A 19,823-nucleotide genomic window follows, 5' to 3' on the forward strand; every position below is an offset into this window, starting at 1 on the left:
TTGGAAAGAGATGTTCTGATCATATGCATAAATTTCAGATGTGCTTTAGACTTTGGATGCATTGAAATGTTTGACATTTTGCGACTATACCATATGAAACTGTCAACCTGGTCTCAGGACCAAAATGTACCTGGGAGAATGTTTTTGCAAGACATGAAATACATAGCGCAATGTACGTTCCATGATATATTCGATGTGAAACGTCCACTGAGTGGCGCTAAAAGAGTGTTCCATTTTTTGCCCCCTGAACAGATAAACAAACATATGGTAAGTTTTATGTGCTGTTGGTTTTGTCCACCACAGTTCTGACTTGAAATCCGCTATAACTCTAATGCTCCATTACGTTTTAAAATAACATACCATCTGCACTACACCTAATGCCGAGTTCAGACTGCATGATTTTAGCCCCGATTTTGACTCGCCGACAGGTTTTGAGAAATCGCCGACAAATGCCCGAAATCGGTGAAGGCAAATCGGTGCTCGTTCACGTGAGTGACAATCACACAGTGTGAACTATCAAAGACGCGATCTGAGAGAATCGCCGACGTGTCGCCGACACCCGTGAGATATTTGGCATGCTAAATATCTGGACCTGTCGGCGATTCAAAATCATGCCGTGTGAAAGGTGATCTGACTGAAAATCACATCGGCGATTACCTACAGCCAATGAGACAGCAACATCCAGGCCAGTGGGAAGTTGGGGGAGGAGTTACGAAGGTATAGACCACAGTATAAACAAGAATAGCTTCGGCTTCTTTTCTTTTCGCTGCAAATGAGTGCACATGCAATTTGTATGACAAGTTTCTTGCGGGCTACCATTTTTTTATATAATAATACCAGTGTCACGTGAGAACTTGCACGCCTGACCTCGCGTTGTTTCCATGTCACTTCTCGCGTGTGTTTGGTTGTGAGACGTAGTTTGTGGACCGGGACAAAGTTGTCGGCGATTCTTCCTATTGTAAAGTCATGCAGTGTGAAACCCCCTGTCGCCGATCCATCATACATTGTGAACACAGCAGCGACAGAATGCTACCCCAGATAGTCATGCAGTGTGAAGACATCTGTGATGCGATTGCTTTGAAAATCGTGCAGTCTGAACTCGGCATAAACCTACCTGATAGTATGAACAAAAGCGAATGTGACGTAAAAACACAATAGCAAGCATGCCGTTTGAGCTTGTTTTTCCACCTCTCATCTTTCGGCTTTTTCATTGAGAGTCATGTTTTTCACATCCTGGTTTCATGACGAAAACGTACCTGTGGGAACGTTTTCGCAAGATGTGAAATACATACCGCAATGTACGTTTCGTGACATATTTGATGTGAAATGTCCACTGAATGGCGCTAAAAGAGTGTTCCATTTTTTCACCCCGGAACAGATGAACGTACATATGGTATGTTTTATGTGATGTTGATTTTGTACGTGTCACCACAGTTCTAACTTGAAATGTCTGTTGAGTGGCGCTATAACTCTAACGCTCCGTGATGTTTTAAAATAACGTACCATCTGCACTACACCTAAACCTACCCAATAGTATGAACAAAAGCAAATGTGACGTAAAAACACAATAGCAAGCATGCCGTTTTAGCTATTTTTTCAACCTCTAATTTCAACCTCTTTGGCTCTTTTATTGTGAGTCATGTTTTTCGAATCCTGGTCTCATTTTGTACCTTGTACCTTGTACCTTTGTACTTTTGTACCAGTTTGTACCTGTGGGAATGTTTTCGTCATGAGACCAGGATTCGAAAAACATGACTCACAATGAAAAAGCCGTTGTTTTCATACACAATTATGATCACAGCTCCATATGTTTAGCTTTCCGGTGTTCTGACAAGTAATGCTACCTATCAGATTATGCTACCAACACTGCATTTTTATTACTGTAAGGGTAGATTTAGGATTTGTGTAGATGTACATGACAGGGTAGCACAAATTGTCAGAACACCAGACATAACAAGCATGCTCAGTAGGTCAGCCGGCATAGAGTTGAACTTAGGATGTGGAATCCTTGGGTACAAATCCTGTAAAAAACATGACTCAAGTTTAAAGAGCTGAAAGATGAGAGGTTGAAAAACAAGCTAAAACGGCATGCTTGCAATTGAATTTTTTACATCACATTCGCTTTTGTTCAAACTATCGGGTAGGTTTAGGTGCAGATGGTGTGCTATTTTAAAACGTCAAGGAGCATTAGCGTTATAGCGCCACTCAGCTGACATTTCAAGTCAGAACTGTGGTGACACATACAAAACCAGCGTCACATAAAATGTACCATACGTGAAATACGTAACGCCATGTACGTTTTGTGGCACATTCGATGTGAACATCCACCGCTTTCATCGTGAGTCATGTTTTTGACAAGATTTGTACCCAAAGTTTCCACATCCTGAGACCAATTCCGTGCCGCCTGAGCAACCGAGCAAGCTTGTTGGGTCCAGAAACCGAAACATATGGAGCTGTAATCATAACTGTGTACGAAAATGATTACAAGTGGTTGCTGTTTTACCACCTCTAGTGGACATTCCTGTTGGAAACTGCAGTGATATGTACCTATTGAAACATATTTGGCATCTCGCGAAAATGTTCCCACAGGTACGTTTTCATCATGTGATCAGGTTGGAAATTACCATTGGGGGTAAAATGAGACAATCATAAGTGAATTTTGAAGATATGTAAATGCAGATTTAGGGTGTTGTACACCAGTGTTCTGTATGATTATAAGGTCAAATAAAGCCACAGAATCGCACTGTTAAAACTCTCAAAGTGTCTGCCCACCCTAAGACCACCATAACTAAATAAAACAAATTAGATCACAATTATTGCTTAATTTTAATCATTGTAACACTTGATAGTGTTAAAAGGGCCTCCCCACAAATCCACTTGTTAAACTATGGTGAACAGCTCAGCTAAACGCTAAGTCATTTTACATCTTTATGACAGCTGGAACATGGTTCAGTTCTTGGGAAAGTGCCCTAGTTTCTGCATCAGCAGAATTATATCTTCCATACCATGTACACTTAGATCAGCTCTCAGTAAAATGTGTGGGTGTGTCCATGAACCTTTTGCAAAAACTTGAGAGTATCCTGTTTCATGACAGTCGTAAAAAAAAACTCTCACGCATGATGCAAATGACATTTGTTGATAACAGATAAGCCAGCATTTTTAATTCAATATATTTCAGTCTCAAAAGGAGACTAGAGGAGTTATTTACCTTCCTTTTTTAAAGTGACCTGATTTGCGTTTTAACATTTACATTTTCAGTCTCTGGCCTTTAAAATCTTTTGTGTACAGTATGCGAAGAATGTCTGTCTTAAGTGAACACAACATAACAGAGAGTTCATTGTCAGGGCGACACTTTCTGGCAGATGTTAAACAGGTGACCTGTGGGGCAGCTGTTTGGTTCCATGTTTCAATGTTTCATGGTCCAGAACTGACAGCAACTACTGCAAGGATATAGAAGCCGAACAGCACTAGACATGAAGTTTTATACCAGATTCTATTCTAGTTTTGCGGGCTCAATCATATAAGTCAGACAGTCTAATGTGGGTGTTGTATATTGTAGACTGAAACGGCAGCCTAGGGTGCAGCTCAAATTACAGAACGTTAAGGAAAAACACACACGGTGGACACGCAAGTCTGCTAGCACACAAGCACACACCTTTCTTCCGCAAGAACCACACAGACACCGTAGTTAACAATAAACTAATCTTATTTTGTCTCTTTTTCTCCTGCTATTTACATTGGTACCTAATGTGCAAATTAATAATTTAAAGTAGTGTAAAACTCTCAAATGAATACAAAATCATATTTTACAATTCTAAGACGGTGAGAGTCCATGAGCTTGTCGAATAGAAAGGAGGGAGAGGAAAAGCAGGAAGATGGGAAGCGAAAGACACACATGATTGTGGAGGTGTAGAAACGTGGGAAGAGAACAAAGCAGTGGACATCCTTGGCCAGGAAAGACAAAACACTTATAGAGACACAGCGTTGGTTACCTGGACACCGCCACACAACAAAACACAACAAGCGCTGCTCTTATGGTAATCTTGTCCATGAAGTAGAAAAGCACTTGGTTGGGCCTTTGCTTAGCAGAGGCAAAGTGGCTAACATGCTAGTCATGCTAGTTTACTTGATTGGCGCAGTTATCGGTAACATCCTGATTTTCTAGCATACAATGAGAATTAGCACTTTGAGCAATTGAACGGTATGCTTGTTAGCTGGTTAGTTATTAGCTTAGCATGTTCGCTGTGATGGTTTTTGCACTGCTGTGATCAGTATCTAAAACAACAAATAGGCTTGTACCATAAAATGTCCAATTTTACATTTAGAGATTTGGTTTGGCAATGTGTCGTTGTTGGCTAACCAGTCGTGAATCAAACTGACATAGATTCACCCACAGTGCAATCTCATAGGTCTATTAAACATAAAACATGTTTTGATTGGCTGTGAATTAGTTGTTACTATTTTTTTTATTGTACACATGAAAATTTCAGCTATTAACATTCCTCACTGCACCTAGTTAGGATTTTACGATTTTACACTGCTATGTAATCCATGAGTCAAAAACCTAAAACGCTTTCGAGAGGTAGATCTGTACCTTTAAATATCCAATTTTACATTTATAGATTTAGATGCTTCTATGTATATGATAATCACAATTATGTGACTTGTGTTAAGACTTCCTGAGGACAAATGAAATGGAGGTGAAGGACCATTTTTGGCACATGAGAGGCTAGCATGGCAGTGTTAGCATGAGTGCTACAGAATGTTGATGAGCAGTTGCCAATTACTTGTAGCCAAGCTGTGCCATCAGTGAAGGTATAAAACAGTTGACAAATACACAGTTTCATAAGCTTTCCAACTTTAGCCCACTGCTTGAGCATATGAGGGTTTGCATTTCATGCAGATATCCTCAGGTAAGGTGGTTCTTGTAATTTAGCATTCGCTAGCATGACTGTGTTATATATTGCAAATACAGATAGCAATGAATGGAAGTCAAATGCTTACTGTATCGGATGTCAAGTTCAAGTAGCACACAATAGTAAGGTTTCATTTGATATCATTGTTGGAATGCAAACCCTCCTATGAGGAGGCTTTATATTACAATATACTGCATGATGGACAGTATATATATATATATATACGTGTGTGTGTGTGTATATATATATATATATATATATATATATATATATATATATATCCCACAAGATCAATCGAAAAGCACACTCTGATATGCCACATATTGAATATTTTCCACCATAATAATCCCTGTACAGCAGACCTCTTATAATCTCATCTTTATCCCGTAGAATCATATGGGGAAAAGTAGAATATGGCTGACGTCATGAATGCATAGATAAAAGGGGGAGGGGTGGCGGTTGTTACCAAACTTATTGCTTTCAAAAAAATCAGAGTGCTGAACAGTGCATCTCCCTCCCGTTGTAATTATTTGCAATGCACAGCAAAATCAATGTTATTCAATATTAAGATTCCAAAGAGCTATGCTGTGGAGTATTGCATTATAATGACCTCTAAACAGAGTTTTCCCGTCCATGATTTGGGAAGCTCCGTTAGAGAGTGACGTATGCTTTTACATCTCTTTATGCAGGTACAAGGAGTTTTACAACACGGACTGAGCAAAATGCACAGACGAGAGCTTTTACTCTAGAACAAGTAAAAGATTGAATTAAATCAGACGTAGGACAAACAACACAACAATCTCTGGCCAAAGCTGTAAACTGATTCTGGTTGCACTTCCTGTCATTGTAAAGCAGTGTTCGTTCGCTATTGAGAGTAAAGTAACAAGAATACAAGGAGGCCGATCTTAAATATAGTAGGAAAATGTTATGCCAGTTCTTTGTATCGCTTGCAAAGTGCAAAAAGGTGGTGGTGTTGCTGTTCTTGTCACACACATTGAGGGGTGGCTATATATGTGTGCGGGTTTGCAGGGCTATCCAGGTCGGTGTACCTTCACCTCTCGTTCCCTGCGTTTCAGCTCCTCTCTATAACAGTACGAGCAAAAGTTCTCTGTCTCGGGTCGGCCATAGAAGGTGCAGTTCTCTCTCCGGCAACGTTTCTGCTGAAAACAGTACATTGGGCAAACGCCACTCTGCCCTTTGGTTTTGTCCTGCCCCAGCCAGGCGTGGGGCGCCGGGTCCTCATCTGCAAACTCCAGACAGTCCCGGATGTCGCCGGTGTTGAAGCCATTGGTATAAGTGTGGGACTTGTGTTCCCCAGGCATGTTGTACGGGAGGGCATCTACGGCATTAATGGTACGGATACCAGACATGCGGGCTGGGCTGTAGCTCTGAGAGGACAGTGAGCGGTTTTGCTGGGGGTAGGTAGCACAAGTTTTGAGAGTGCCCACCATTGGCTTGTATGACTCATCTTGGTAGCTGGATGACTGCACATTGACATCCCGCAGGTGGATGACACTGTGCCTCTGGATTGGTGGCGTATGGCTATAGTGAGCTGAAACAGGGACTGGTCCAGGTCTCTTAGCACCGTTACTAGGGGAGGAGAAAGGGACAGGGGACATGGAGGATCCTGGGATGGAGGCTGGGATGGGTATCGGGATAGGGGAAGCGGCAAGCTTTGGGCTTGCCCTTTCTTGGACCTTCACAGCCTGGGAAGAACTATGGCTAAGTTGTAACACCGGTGAGCAACTCTCAGGTGGAGAGCTATCGGAACGCTCCCTTTGGAAAACGCTCTCCTGTTCAGGCTTCTTCAGTGACACCCCATTGGTCTGAGGCTTCTTCTCAGCCTCAGCCTTTCTTTTTTGTTCCTGCTCAGCACTGAAGCGTTCCTGGGCACTGCTCAGGTAAAAGCTGATCATCTCTTCATGGAACTGGTGTCGGTGGCTGGTGAGCAGCAACCCAGCAAAGATGAATTTGCGCTCACCCTGCATGGCTGCCCGAAGTATGTTCAGGCTAAGTTTGACATCTGTGCTGTACTTCCAGTTGTCCAGTGTCCGATCACCAGAGTTTTTGCCTGATCCTGGCGGTCTCTCAACAGGTGAGCTACCAGAAGCGCGGTCTGTAGGAGAGGGACTAGTTGCCTTTTCTGAGGAGGATGTGCTGGCCGACTGGCCTGACTCCTCTTTGCTCCCTTTTCGTGTTTTCGAGTCCTTTTTCTTGGATTTCTGCTCTCCGTTCTCTACAGTTCGACCATTCGTTGAAGTGGACTTGCTGATCTTTCCATGAACAAGTCCTCCAAGGCCACCCATATTCTTCTTAAGTTTGATACCCAGAGTCTTACTGAAACTGCCCAGTTTGTTGGCCACTGAGTCTGCCCGTGTTTTGTCTTTGTCCTTTCGCTGCTTGTCTTTGTCCTTTTCCTTACTCGACTTGCCATTATTGATGTTGGAGTTACTGCAAACAGACTCCCGGTCCGAGTCCATGGATTCTGCCAGAGACTGTACATCCTCACCTGCAGAGGCAGTGGGTGACTCGGGCTGAGCCAAGGGAGCCTGAAAAACATAGATCAGCCATTAGTAATCATACCAGTAGTCACCTTTAGCAAATACTGTTGTCAAAAATTTGGGAAAATGGGGGCACACCCATGCTCCTGGAAGGCTACTATCCTGCAGAGTTTAGTGCCAGTGTAACTGAGGCCAGCTGGTAAGTGCTGTGCAGGTAAACCTCACTACTCTGATCTCAAGACGCTAGAGGCTGCGGTCTTTAGCCTACATGTTAGTGCACCCGCCTCCCTTGCCGGTGACCCGGGTTTTAGTCCCACTTGAAGCATGTGCGAGTAGGACCCAGGAGAGTTATGTTGGTGCCATGACCCGGATGGGAGTGAGGTTAAGGGGTTTGAGTGTAACAGAGGCCAGCTGGTAAGTGCTGTGTAGGTAAACCTCACTCCCCTAATTTCAAGAGGTGCACTAGCGACTGACTCTAGAGGCTGTGGTCTTCAGTCGTCTTGTCAGTGCGCCTGCCTCCCGGGTTCGAGTCCCGCTTGGAGCGGGTGTGATTAAGACCAGGGAGGTTACACCAATCTTAATCAAACACACCTAAAACAGCTAATTAATGTCTTCAGGATTACTTAAAAACATAGTCAGGTGTGTTGAAGCAGTTAGAATTGTAGTCCGCAGTAGGTAGCCCTCCAGAAGCAGGGATTGCAACCCGTCAAACAATAAATGGTTGACCACTTACCCTTGTTTCAGAAGGAATTCGAATCCATGTTACATTCATGTAGTTGTGCAGAAGGTTTAGTTTAGCTTCCAGTGACAGAATAAGACTAGAGAGAGAGAGAGAGAGAGAAGAACATAGTCAACTCAAAAGGTTTATCAGCTTGAATGAGGCATTAAATATTCTTGTCATCTCTTCTGTGCCAGCGAAGGAATGGAAGAAATTACAAACCATTTGAGGCATGCAACTAGGAACTCAATGCATAAATCTAGTCACCAGAGAGTGACAGTTTGTACTCATCAGTCCATTATGGAGCCAATGGACTGAGAGCCAAACCATTACTGTTACTTCAGCGCAGATGTTTGTTTTGGGCCTCTGTTCTTCCTTCCGTAAGTCATGGCTGGGGTGGTGCTGCTTCAACTTATTTATATGCTTTAATTGGCTGACCTCTGCAAAGTTACTCAGATTTGAAAACATCCTGCACAAGTCCTTTTAACCATTAGACTAAATGCAAGAATATGAAACTGATAAAAGTTTGGAACATGTACAGGCTTTAATGACTGAATGAGGCTTAAAGATTCGACCTCTGTGAGGATAATGTGGCCTGTGGCCATGTGCTGGGACCTTCTGGAAAGATTTAGTCCAACTAAATCCCTCATATGGTAAAGATAACATATAGATTTTGGCCTCAATTGACCTTTGTCTTAATTACCCCTTAGTTAGGCTAGAACCTGCTTGCAAGTTATTAATTTAATTTAGCTAAGCTTGCTGTAGGGGTAGATGGAGGATAGAGGATGGAGGATGAGAGAGAAAAAGAGGGGTCTTACTTTGCCAGCTTAGCATTGTCATTGTCATCCCTCCCCCACTCCCAGTCCCTCCCAGGGTCCACCGCGAAGTGCAGTGCTAGCAGCTTGTGCTCAGAGTCGGTCAGTGGGATGACGGCTGGAAGAGAGGGACAAAAAGACAAGTTGAAAGATTTTGATGTACCAGGTTGCAACTGCACTTATTACTGCATAATGGCTTAAATTTATGGATTTTTCTAAACACAAAGTTCATTTAGGGTGATCTTTTCCCTAGAAACGGTCTGTTTCTTTCTAAGAATCATCTGTTACTCTTTCATAACAAGGTATGACAAAACTGCAGAAATGTAAGAGAAAAAAAATAATATTTCCATGATTCCAAGCCATTTGACAGGAAAAACATTTCAACATTAATCAAGGGGTATGTTAACCGTAAATCAACAGACCTGGGTGTGGCACTGTTTCCTAAAAAGAAAATATCACGGCCTTCCATCCGTTCTAACTGCTTCCCTTTTTCCCCCTTTCCCGTCACTGTATTTGTCACTGTACCTGACTAGTCTTTTCAAACCACAGGGACCAGACAGAATGGAAGGAAAAAGAGAGAGTGGGTTGAAACAAGAGAGATAAAGAGAGCGATTCAGTTCTCGTGACTGTTGGAAAATACAGCATGTTTGAACAGAGGACGCTCCAACCCCTTCTGTCACAACCGTACACTCGCAAACACGCACACACTGATAGAACAAACTGTCTCCTCTCCTCATGAACGGCCTGCCATTTGCCAGGTGACTGCTGGGTAGAACTCACGGTGTACCAATGATGAACATACTGCTCTTCGATGACTCATTTAAATAACACTATGCAGAGTAGGAGTGAGAGACATCGAGTCACAGTAATGAATAAATGTGTGTGTGAAAGTAAGAAAAGGTCAAGGAGAGAGAAAGTGTTTGTAGTAGGGCTGATAAAAAGTAGACAAAAAAAATCAAATTTTGATCTAAGATTATTACACCACAAAATTTACATTCAAGATTTATACTGATACGATCACACAAAAGAGAAAATGACACCAGATATATGGATGGAGGAACATTTTAAACCACTTTTTTAAAATTATGCAACACTAGTGTGTGGAGAACTGTACCATTGAGCCATTCTCCACAGTAAGACATGAGCTTGCTTGAAGCACACTTCCTCACTGTTGAATTTTCAATCAACACACGACTTTGCCTCCCACCCACGTCTTTTAATTCACAATCCTGGCAACCAGAAGCGCCAAAAATGTCCAGCTGGTCTACTGAACATTCATACAATCCAAAATCTCAGTCCACCCTCTCAGAATTTCCAACTTTTTTTACTTCAAGCACATTGTGTCTTGAATATGTACTGTTCATTCAGTTTGTGTTAAGGAATTATCAAGTATGGAACAACCAATTACAGTTATGGAACAACAATTAGGTTTTTAGTCCTATTCAATTCTTCCAATAGAGCTCAGTGAGTCAAACCAACCAACACAGAGATGAATCATCACATTGCAAATTTTGATTTGAAGAAAAAAAAAAAGAAAATAGTCAGGTACAAAAAGGCAAAATAAAAGATTTTGATGCAACCTTCAGAAGCAGAATGCCTTTACTGCAAACCAGGGTTGTAACCACTTTCAAATCCGATTGAAGCAAACAGATTGGCTTGGTACTAATGCTGTTTTCACACCTGGCTCATTTGGCGCATATGTTTTGGAACCTGGCATGTTTTATTTCTTAGTCTGATTGGCTTAGGCATATACGAACACGACATTCGCACCAAAATTGTCTGAACAAGGACTATTGAGCAGTCCTGACTTAAAGTGATAGTTCCACCAAACATGACAATTCTGTCTTTAATTACTCGCCCGCATGTCGTTTCAAACCTGTAAGACCTTCTTCTTGTAGCTTCATAAAATTAAGGTTAAACCACTGATGTCATTTTATGATGACTATTTTAACAATGACTGTTTTAACAATGTCCTTACTACCTTTTTGGGCCTTGAACGTTAGCGTTTTTTGTATTCTGAAGATGAACAAAGATCTTATGGGTTTGGAACAACATGAGGGTGAGTAATCAATGACTGAATTTTCATTTTTGGGTGAACTATCCTTTGGGAGTGGGAGGTCAATGCTGAGCTGTTATGATGTGCTTCTTGCTTTTACTGTAACAGCAACTTCTTTGATTGGAGGATGAAAGTCTCTCCTTGGGATTATGGGTAGTATAGTTCTACAACAAAATTTGGTAACTGAAGAAACATTTTTAAAATATGAAGCCAAAATAACTCTGACAAAAAGAATATATCATAGCTTTGCAATCTCAAATCTCATTTACAACTACATTCAAATGAGACCGAAGCAAACAGATGGCTACATAATACAATTTTAGGCCTGGTACTAATGTTGTTTTCACACCTGGCTCACTTGGCGCATATGTTTTGGAACCTGGGATGTTTTATTTCTTAGTTTGATTGGTTTAGGCACATACGAACACGACAATCGCAATAAAATATTCATCTAAAATCGTCTGAACAAGGTGATCTCGGCTTGGAACTATAGAGCAGTTCTGACTGAAAGTGATGGTTCACAAAGCTGTTTGATTTCATGAAAACAGCTTGATAAAGTGACTAAACAACATTTTATTTACAAAAAAGGCAAAAATGTTTCTATAAGCTGCAGAGTTATAGTATAGCAACTACTATCTGCTTAAAGGGATGGTTCACCCAAAAATGAAAATTCTGTCATTAATTCCTCACTGTCATGTTGTTCCAAACCCATAAGACCTTTGTTCATCTTCGGAACACAAATTAAGATATTTTTGCTGAAATCCGAGAGCTTTCTGACCTTACTGGCGACCTCGGCTTGGGACTATAGAGCAGTTCTAACTTAAAAGGATAGTTCACCCAAATATGAACATTTTGTCATTAATTACTCACCCTCATGTCGTTCCAAACCTGTAACACCTTTGTTCATCTTCGGAACACAAAATAAGATATTTTGATGAAATCCAAGAGCTTTCTGACCCTGCATAGACAACAGCGCAACTACCACGTTCAAGTCTTCTCACACAGTTCTCTCCTAAACGCAAGAGAGAAGAAATGGACAAATAAAGTTTTTTTTGTTTTCTTTGCACACAAAAAGTATTCTAGTAGCTTCTTAAAATTAAGGTTGAACCACTGATGTCACATGGACTATTATTGATATTCTTACTACCTTTCTGGGCCTTGAATGTGGTAGTTGTGTTGCTGTCTATGCAGGGCCAGAAAGCTATCGGATTTCATCAAAAATATTTTAATTTGTGTTCCGAAGATAAACTAAGGTCTTACGGGTTTGAAGCAACATGATAATGACAGATAATTAAATAACAGAATTTTAATTTTTGGGGTAAATTATCTATTGGGAGTGGGAGGTCACTGCTAAGATGTAACTTTTTTGATTGGAGGATCAAAGACCTCCTTGGGATTATGGGTAGTGTAGTTCTACAACAAGAATTTGGCAGCTGAAGAAACATTTTTACTAACACTGACAAAAAGAATATATCATAGCTTCGCAATCTCAAATCTCATATACAGCTATGTTTGTTTAATAAGAATGTTGTTCCAAGACTAACAAAAGTCGTTGATCCAAGAAAACATCTAAACTGCCAAAATCATTCAGCCCAAGCATGACGTTCCTTTCACTGTTAATGAAACACATAAACTGCTGGCGCATTTGAGGCTATGAGGTTTCGTCCAGCATTTTGTGGGTCAAATTCTTAGGGAGTCACACCAGGACAAGAAAGAGCATCCAAAGTCCAAACTGAAAGAAATGTAGGTGGAATTCCCAAAGCAGAGCACACACTGTTCAGAAAAACACACAAAATCGTACACGTGGGCATGCACTCATACATAAACCTAACCAACAAGCACCCCATTGTGTTCCCCGTCGCACACACAGATACAGTTTCCCACCAGAGCGGGGTCAGACGGTGAACGCTGGAGCTATGTGGGGTTGTGTCCCGACTCCTACACTGCAGCTGTCATCCTTTCTCTGGCCCGGCATACACACTCACACGCTTCAGCTCGCACTGTTGTTACCATTTGGGCCGGTTCCAGGTCCAAACACCGCCACTGCCAGTTCTACTCTGCGGGACTGGAGCATAATGTATTTTGTATCCCTTCTGGCAGCCGTGTAGACCTGTCCTTGACTGACCCGCCTCGACCGCATACGTTCAAAACTGTGACGTCGAAGCCCTTCTCTCAAGGAACAAGGGGCGTTGATTCCTTGAGTATTTCTTAGTTTCCTTTACCCCTACATTGCCTGTCTGTTGTTATAAGCGAAATACATAAACAAGCGAGTGAGAATGGACGAGTAATCAGGAGATGACGAGACTGTAAATAAGGTCTTTCGCTGAGCGCTGCGGTGATAATACAAACAGAAGTTGTTGACAGACAACATTGCTCATGGAGTCTGACATGCAACATTACAAGCGCATTACATGCAGAGTTTATTCCATTGGCACGAGGGGGAGGTTGATGTATGCCGAGTGGGTCTGGCTGCACGACATGGCACCGCCTCAGGAAAGTTAGGCAATGAGCGGGAATATCTGTCATGTGAGGCATGTGTGATATAATCCTTCAGAGAGTGACTCCCAAGGCATTATTTCCCGGGATCGTTGTGGTTTTCTCGACTCTCCCCCCTCTGCTGGGTGATATCAATCACTGCAGTTGCGCCCACTGAGGAAAACAATTAGTCCGCTTTAGTCACGCAAACCGTGCTTGTGCTTGATGAGGTGTGATTTCAGGAGTTTTCGTTCGCAGTTTGTGTATTTTACAGCCAGCGTAAACAATAATCGTGAGGCTAAACAAAGCTTTGTCGTGAATCTCTGAAACATGCGTGGGAATGTGATTGCCTACATATTTTCCAGGGCCACGTAAAACATGCAAACTGTATATGGAAAAAAACATAGGCTTTCTGATGCTCACCGCTGATTGCGATGTGAGGAATCTGGATGATTTTAACCCAAGCTTGGCGTGAGTTGGTCATGGCACAAGAAGGTTTTTCATTCTTTCAAGATGAAACTTTAAAAGCTGCCTGCTGAATGCCAAAGAAAATAGAGGTCTTCGTAAAACTGGACAGGCGTGCTTAAAATAGCAGAGCGCGGTTCCTATTGGTTGCCTGGTGTCATATAAAGAGTTACCACAGAAAAATGAAGGAAGGTGCATTAAAGCAATGGCATGTCACATCACAGGGAAACCATTCAGTATGTCTGCAATGTGTAGAAAAAAACTTCAAAAGGGCCTTAAATCACAGAAAGAGTTTAAAATCAGTGACATATCACAATTACCCTGTGGTTAAAGAAAGATTACAAGTGGAAAAAGAGAGAGTTGATGAAAGATATCTGACCACATTTTGTTTTTCTTGACAAAGACTTTTAGCTAATGCTAACCTTGAAACAGTGAAAGCTTTTGCTATTTTTGTAGTGATCAACTGATGATTTGATAAAAACAGCTTGATAAAGGGACTAAAAAACATTTTGTTTACAAAAAAAGGCAAATATGTTTTTGTAAGCAACTACAATTAGCTAAAAGGGATAGTTCACCCAATAATGAAAATTGTGTCGTTAATTACTCTCCCTAATGTTGTTCCACAACCGTAAGATCTTCATTCATCTTTGGAACACAAATTAAGATATTTTGGATGAAATCCAAGAGCTTTCTGACTCAAGAGCCCATCAGTGGTTCAACCATAATGTTACGAAGCTACGTGAATACTTTTTAGTGCGCAAAGAAAACAAAAATAACGACTTTATTCAACAATTTCTCTTCGGAATTTGTGTTCCGAAGATGAACAAAGGTCTTACAGCTTTGGAATGACATGAAGATGAGTAATTGAAGGGTTAGCTAACCAAAAAATGAAATTCTGTTGTGAACTACTTACACTCCTATACATAAAGGTGCTTTAAAAGGTTCTTCACGGCGATGCCATAGAAGAACCATTTTTGGTTCCAAATCGAACCATTCAGTCAATAGTTCTTTAAAGAATTGTTTCTTTCTTACCTTTTTATAATCTCAAGAACCTTCTTTCGCCACAAAGAACCTTTTGTAAAACAGAAAGGTTCTTCAGATGTTAAAGGTTCTTAATGGAACCATTTAAACAAAAAAGGTTTTTTTATTGCACCGTGAAGCACGTTTATTTTTAAGAGTGTACTTTCATGTTGTTCCAAAGCCTTAAGACCTTTGTTCATTTTCAGAATACAAATTAAGATGTTTTTGATGAAATCCATGAGCTCTCTGACCCTCTATAGACAGCAAGGGTACCAAAAACATCGACAAATTAGTCCATGTGACATTAGTGGTTCAATCATAATTTCATGGAGCTATGAGTATACTTTTTGTGTGCAAAGAAAACAAAAATAATGACTTTGCGTTGCATGCGTTGTGATACTCTCCAAAATGGTGCTAGGTTGACATAAAGAAGAATTGTTGAAAAAGGTGTTTTTTTTTGCACACCAAAAGTAAACTGTTTTTTTTTTTTTTTTTTTTTTTTGTATTTTGAACCACTAATGTCACTATTTTTTTTGATGTTCTTGGTACCTTTCTGTGTCTTGAACGTGGTAGTACCCTTGCTGTCTATGAAAGGTCAGCAAGAGAGGGTCTTGGATTTCATCAAAAACATCTTAATTTGTGTTCCGAAGATGAACAAAGATCTTACGGGTTTGGAATGACATGAAGGTGAGTAATTAATGACAGAACTTTCATTTTTGGGTGAAGTAACCCTTTAATGACAGATTTTTTAGGTGAACTATCCCTTTAAGGGGTGGGGAATTTTCATTCTAAAGGCTTTAATTGGACAAAAAAATAAGCCGCCCACAAATGCATGATGAGTCATCAATATTTCGCTCTGCTTTTCAAGAAGGTAAAGATTAAAATTTAATGTGCATATGTAATGCGAACTAGGAAAACAGTTTTTTGCTTGCTGCAATAAATCGCTATTTTTCTGCACTAAAGTGAATTTTGCCAATATATTTTCAGAAATGATAGACAAGATGTTAAAGAATAATAATTTAATAAAAACCTAATTTTGACCAAAAATTGACATTCAACCTATTTTTCGAATTTACTGAAAGTAAACCTCCTACTGGTTTTCCCAGATTGCATGACATATATGCTAAAAACAAATTATTATATGAACTTTTAGAAGTACACTAGTAAAAAAGATCTTAGCTTCAAAGCTAGCACATCGAAAGCCACAAGTGAAAAATTTCACGGGTCTTTTGACACAACTCTCTCTCACACACACAAGAGTCTCAGTGTTCTCGGGAAACCGCTGGCACCTGAACACACACTGGGCAGACGGGCACTCCCTGGCAGACCCGAGCGGAAGATCCGGGGGGAGGGGGTATCACCCACCAAGACAGCCACACAGAGACAGACTCTCCGTCGGGAAGTGGAAGAAGGGAGGTAGGGGTTTGGGAGGAGCAGATTAGGGCCTAAACCACATGCAGCGGTTGGCTTGGTCTGATCTGCCCTAAATGGCAGAGGCCAAAGTTCTTTGGGGATGGAGAGCGAGAGAAAGCAAGTGGGTAAGAATAGAATCAGGGGAAATGAGTCAGAGGGAGATGCCCTGTTGTGCAAGTGTGCGCATTTGTGTAAAAGAGTGGTAAACGTGTATATGGGGCCTCATGGTGCTAACCATCTCCAGACACGCGGCAACAAATGACCTCATTCGGCTCAGAAAAAAACAAAGCAAGCGCTCCTTCACCTCGCTGTGTAGCAATGATTCCTAACTATAGGTATTTTTTATTAAGTTATTGATAGTTTAAATAAATTCTTATAGGATTCACTTCAAAATTAAAATTTCCTGGTAATTTACTCACCCCCTTGTCATCCAAGATGTTCATGTCTTTCTTTCTTCAGTCGAACAGTTAAAATGAAGGTTTTCGAGAAAAACATTCTAGGATTTTCCTCCATATAGTGGACTTAAATGGGGATCAAGGCGCTGACGGTCCAAATTGCAGTTTCAATGCAGCTTCAAAGGACTCTACACGATCCCAGCCAAGGAATAAGGATCGTATTTAGTGAAACGATCAGTCATTTTCTAAAAAAATATAAAATGTATGTACTTTTTGGTATATATATGGCTCAACCCCTTCATCAAGTTTCAAAGCAAAGCGCGCAATACGTTCAGGCGATCAGCTCATGATCTGGTGTTTTCCGCGCCTCAGAACGTCTCCGTTCACAGTGAATGAATGCAGTGAACTCGTTTATTGAATGTGCTGTGAGTTTAGCGCGCATTTGTGAATGCAACTGCCACCTGTTATATTTTATTTTCGTGGCAGATGATTACAGCATTTCACTAGATTTGTAGTGAGCTTTTTTTTTGTAAGCCTGTTTTCATTGAAGCTGGAGTTTTCCGTCAAAATAAAAGCTTAAAAGTGCAGTATGAATTGCAGAGCTCTAGCAGTTTAAATAGGTTACTCCAGTCCAAATTAAAAATATCTCTTTCAAGTATAAATTAGGAAAGAGGTATTGTAATTTCCTTACTGTAGTGTAAAGCAAAAATAATATACCTATAAATATTCCTTTTTTTTTTTTTTTACAGTGCAATTGTTTTACAATATATGGTTATTATTGTCATTAATTGTAATTTTATTATTATATTCTAATTTGTTTGGCTTCCTAAAAGACCAATTGTTTTGTGTCTTAAGACCTCAATGTATCGTCATGAGCCGCAGGGTTTAATTTTTTTTTGTGTATGTTTTTTTGACTCGCAAAGCTATGGGTCCCATTGACTGCCATTATATGACTGACAGACTGCAACGGTTTGAGTTAAAAATCTTTGTTTGTGTTCTACTGAAGAAACAAAATCAACTACATCTTGGATGCTCTGGGGGTAAGCAGATAAACATCAAATTTTCATTTTTGGGGCAACTATCCCTTTAAGTTTTCTTAGTTAAGAACATGGGGTGAAGCTCTTAATGTTGAACTGTCAAAGTGCATTGTGAGATTTGGATATTGTTACATCTCTAGTAGACACAATAGTGCATGATGAGAATATATGGTTAAAAAGTATCTAAATTGTATTTGTTTTTTAGAAAATGACAGATTTCAAGCTGCGTTGAAACTGCAATTTGGATTTTCAACCTGTTGATCCCCATTAAAGTCCACTATGTGGAGAAAAATCCTGGAATGTTTTCCTCAAAAACCTTAATTTCTTTTCGACTAAGGAAAGAAAGACATAAAAACCTTGGATTGCATTTTAATTCTGGAGTGGACTAATCCTTTAAGGAAAGTTTCTAACCTGTCAAAACTTTAGCAAACAAAGTAGCTACTTTGTAAGTTAGTCAGTCATTTGTGTTTAGTTTAAAAGTTACTAAATGTAATGTCACTTTTATTATAATATAATATAACATAATATAAATTACACGTTTCTAAAATAGGTTGGTAATCCCACAGCTTCCTGTAGAGATAAATTACACACTTCACAGAAAGGTGGAGGTATTCCAGACGGGAGTGTGCAAGGTGTTTTTCTTGCATTTTCCCAGTAGCCAGTCATTCATATCCTGGAGAAATGTGACTACAGTGAAGGCCTCTAATCTGTCAACAACCCGCTGCTTCAAACCGACCACATGCTTTGGGGGTCAATGGGTACGTGAAGCTATGCGAGGAGGTTTCCTGCGGTTAACAGAAGCACAGCGCGCCATCTAGCGGGATAAACACTCAACCAGTGGTTCTCTATATCACCCAGACATGTTATTTACATAAACTACAGACAATGCTGTCTATATTTATATTAGGCCACAAAACCCTATCAAATATGTTCTTTAAAGAGTTATTTACTGGCAAACTAAAATGTACCCGGGGCTAGTTGTCAAACTTTTTACTTTTTTCTAATAAACATTTCTCAGGGTTGGTTCATTTTTGAAAAAGCAATTAGAAAATTTCCACTGGGTATGTTTTCACAATATATAAGGCAAAACCAGACTATTATTTGACTTTTGCATGTATTTTGAATGATAAAACAAGTTTTAAAAGTACAAAACTGCACAATTTAAAATGAAAAGAATCAACTTGATTGTTAACATAAAATTACACTTTATTACACAATAAAGGTGCTTTAAAAGGTTCTTCAAGCGATGCCATAGAAGAACCATTTTTGGTTTCACAAAGAACTATTCAGTCAAAGGTTCTTTACAGAACCATTTCTTTCTTACCTTTTTATAATCTGAAGAAGATTCTATCGCCACAAAGAACCTTTTGTGAAACAGGAAGGTTCTTCAGATGTTAAAGGTTCTTTATGGAACCATTTAGACAAAAAAGGTTCTTCTATGGCATCTTGAATCACCTTTATTTTTAAGAGTGTATAAGACATAAAACATATGTGACCCTGGACCACAAAACCAGTCTTAAGTCGCTTTTGACGGGTTTGTTTGTAGCAATAGCCAAAAATACATTGCATGGGTCAAAATTTTAGATTTTTCTTTTATGCCAAAAATCATTGAGAAATTAAGTAAAGATCATATTCCATGAAGATTTTTTGTAAAATTCCTACTGTAAACATATCAAAATGTAATTTTTGATTTGTAATATGCATTGTTAAGAACCTAATTTGGACAACTTTAAAGGTGATTTTCTCAGTCTTTTTGATTTTTTTGCGTCCTCAGATTTCTGATTTCAAATAGATGTATCTCAGTCAAATATTGTCCGATCCTAACAAACCATACATCAATAGAAAGCTTATTTATTGAGCTTTCCTATGATGTATAAATCTCAGTTTTGTCAAATTTAACCTTATGACTGGTTTTGTGGTCCAGGGTCACATATGTGACCCTGGACATATGTGACAAAAATTTGGAGCAACAGCCAAAAATACATTGTATGGGTCAAAATGATCGATTTTTC

At 40.0% G+C, this 19,823-nt stretch overlaps 1 protein-coding gene across 1 annotated transcript in view; it reads right to left on the minus strand.

The window, feature by feature from the left end:
- Positions 1–3,688: 3,688 nt before the first annotated feature.
- otud7a (OTU deubiquitinase 7A) overlaps positions 3,689–19,823 on the minus strand; it is a 132,703-nt gene continuing 116,568 nt past the window's right edge. The window contains exons 11-13 of the mRNA XM_073831743.1: positions 8,954–9,068; positions 8,151–8,235; positions 3,689–7,465 (exon numbers count right to left, since the gene is read on the minus strand). Of these exons, the coding sequence (XP_073687844.1) occupies positions 5,948–7,465; positions 8,151–8,235; positions 8,954–9,068 (1,718 nt within the window). The 3' untranslated portion in view covers positions 3,689–5,947. The remainder of the gene's footprint in view (positions 7,466–8,150; positions 8,236–8,953; positions 9,069–19,823) is intronic.

Source organism: Garra rufa, chromosome 25 (genome assembly GCF_049309525.1).
Source record: "Garra rufa chromosome 25, GarRuf1.0, whole genome shotgun sequence".
Lineage (NCBI taxonomy): Eukaryota > Metazoa > Chordata > Actinopteri > Cypriniformes > Cyprinidae > Garra > Garra rufa.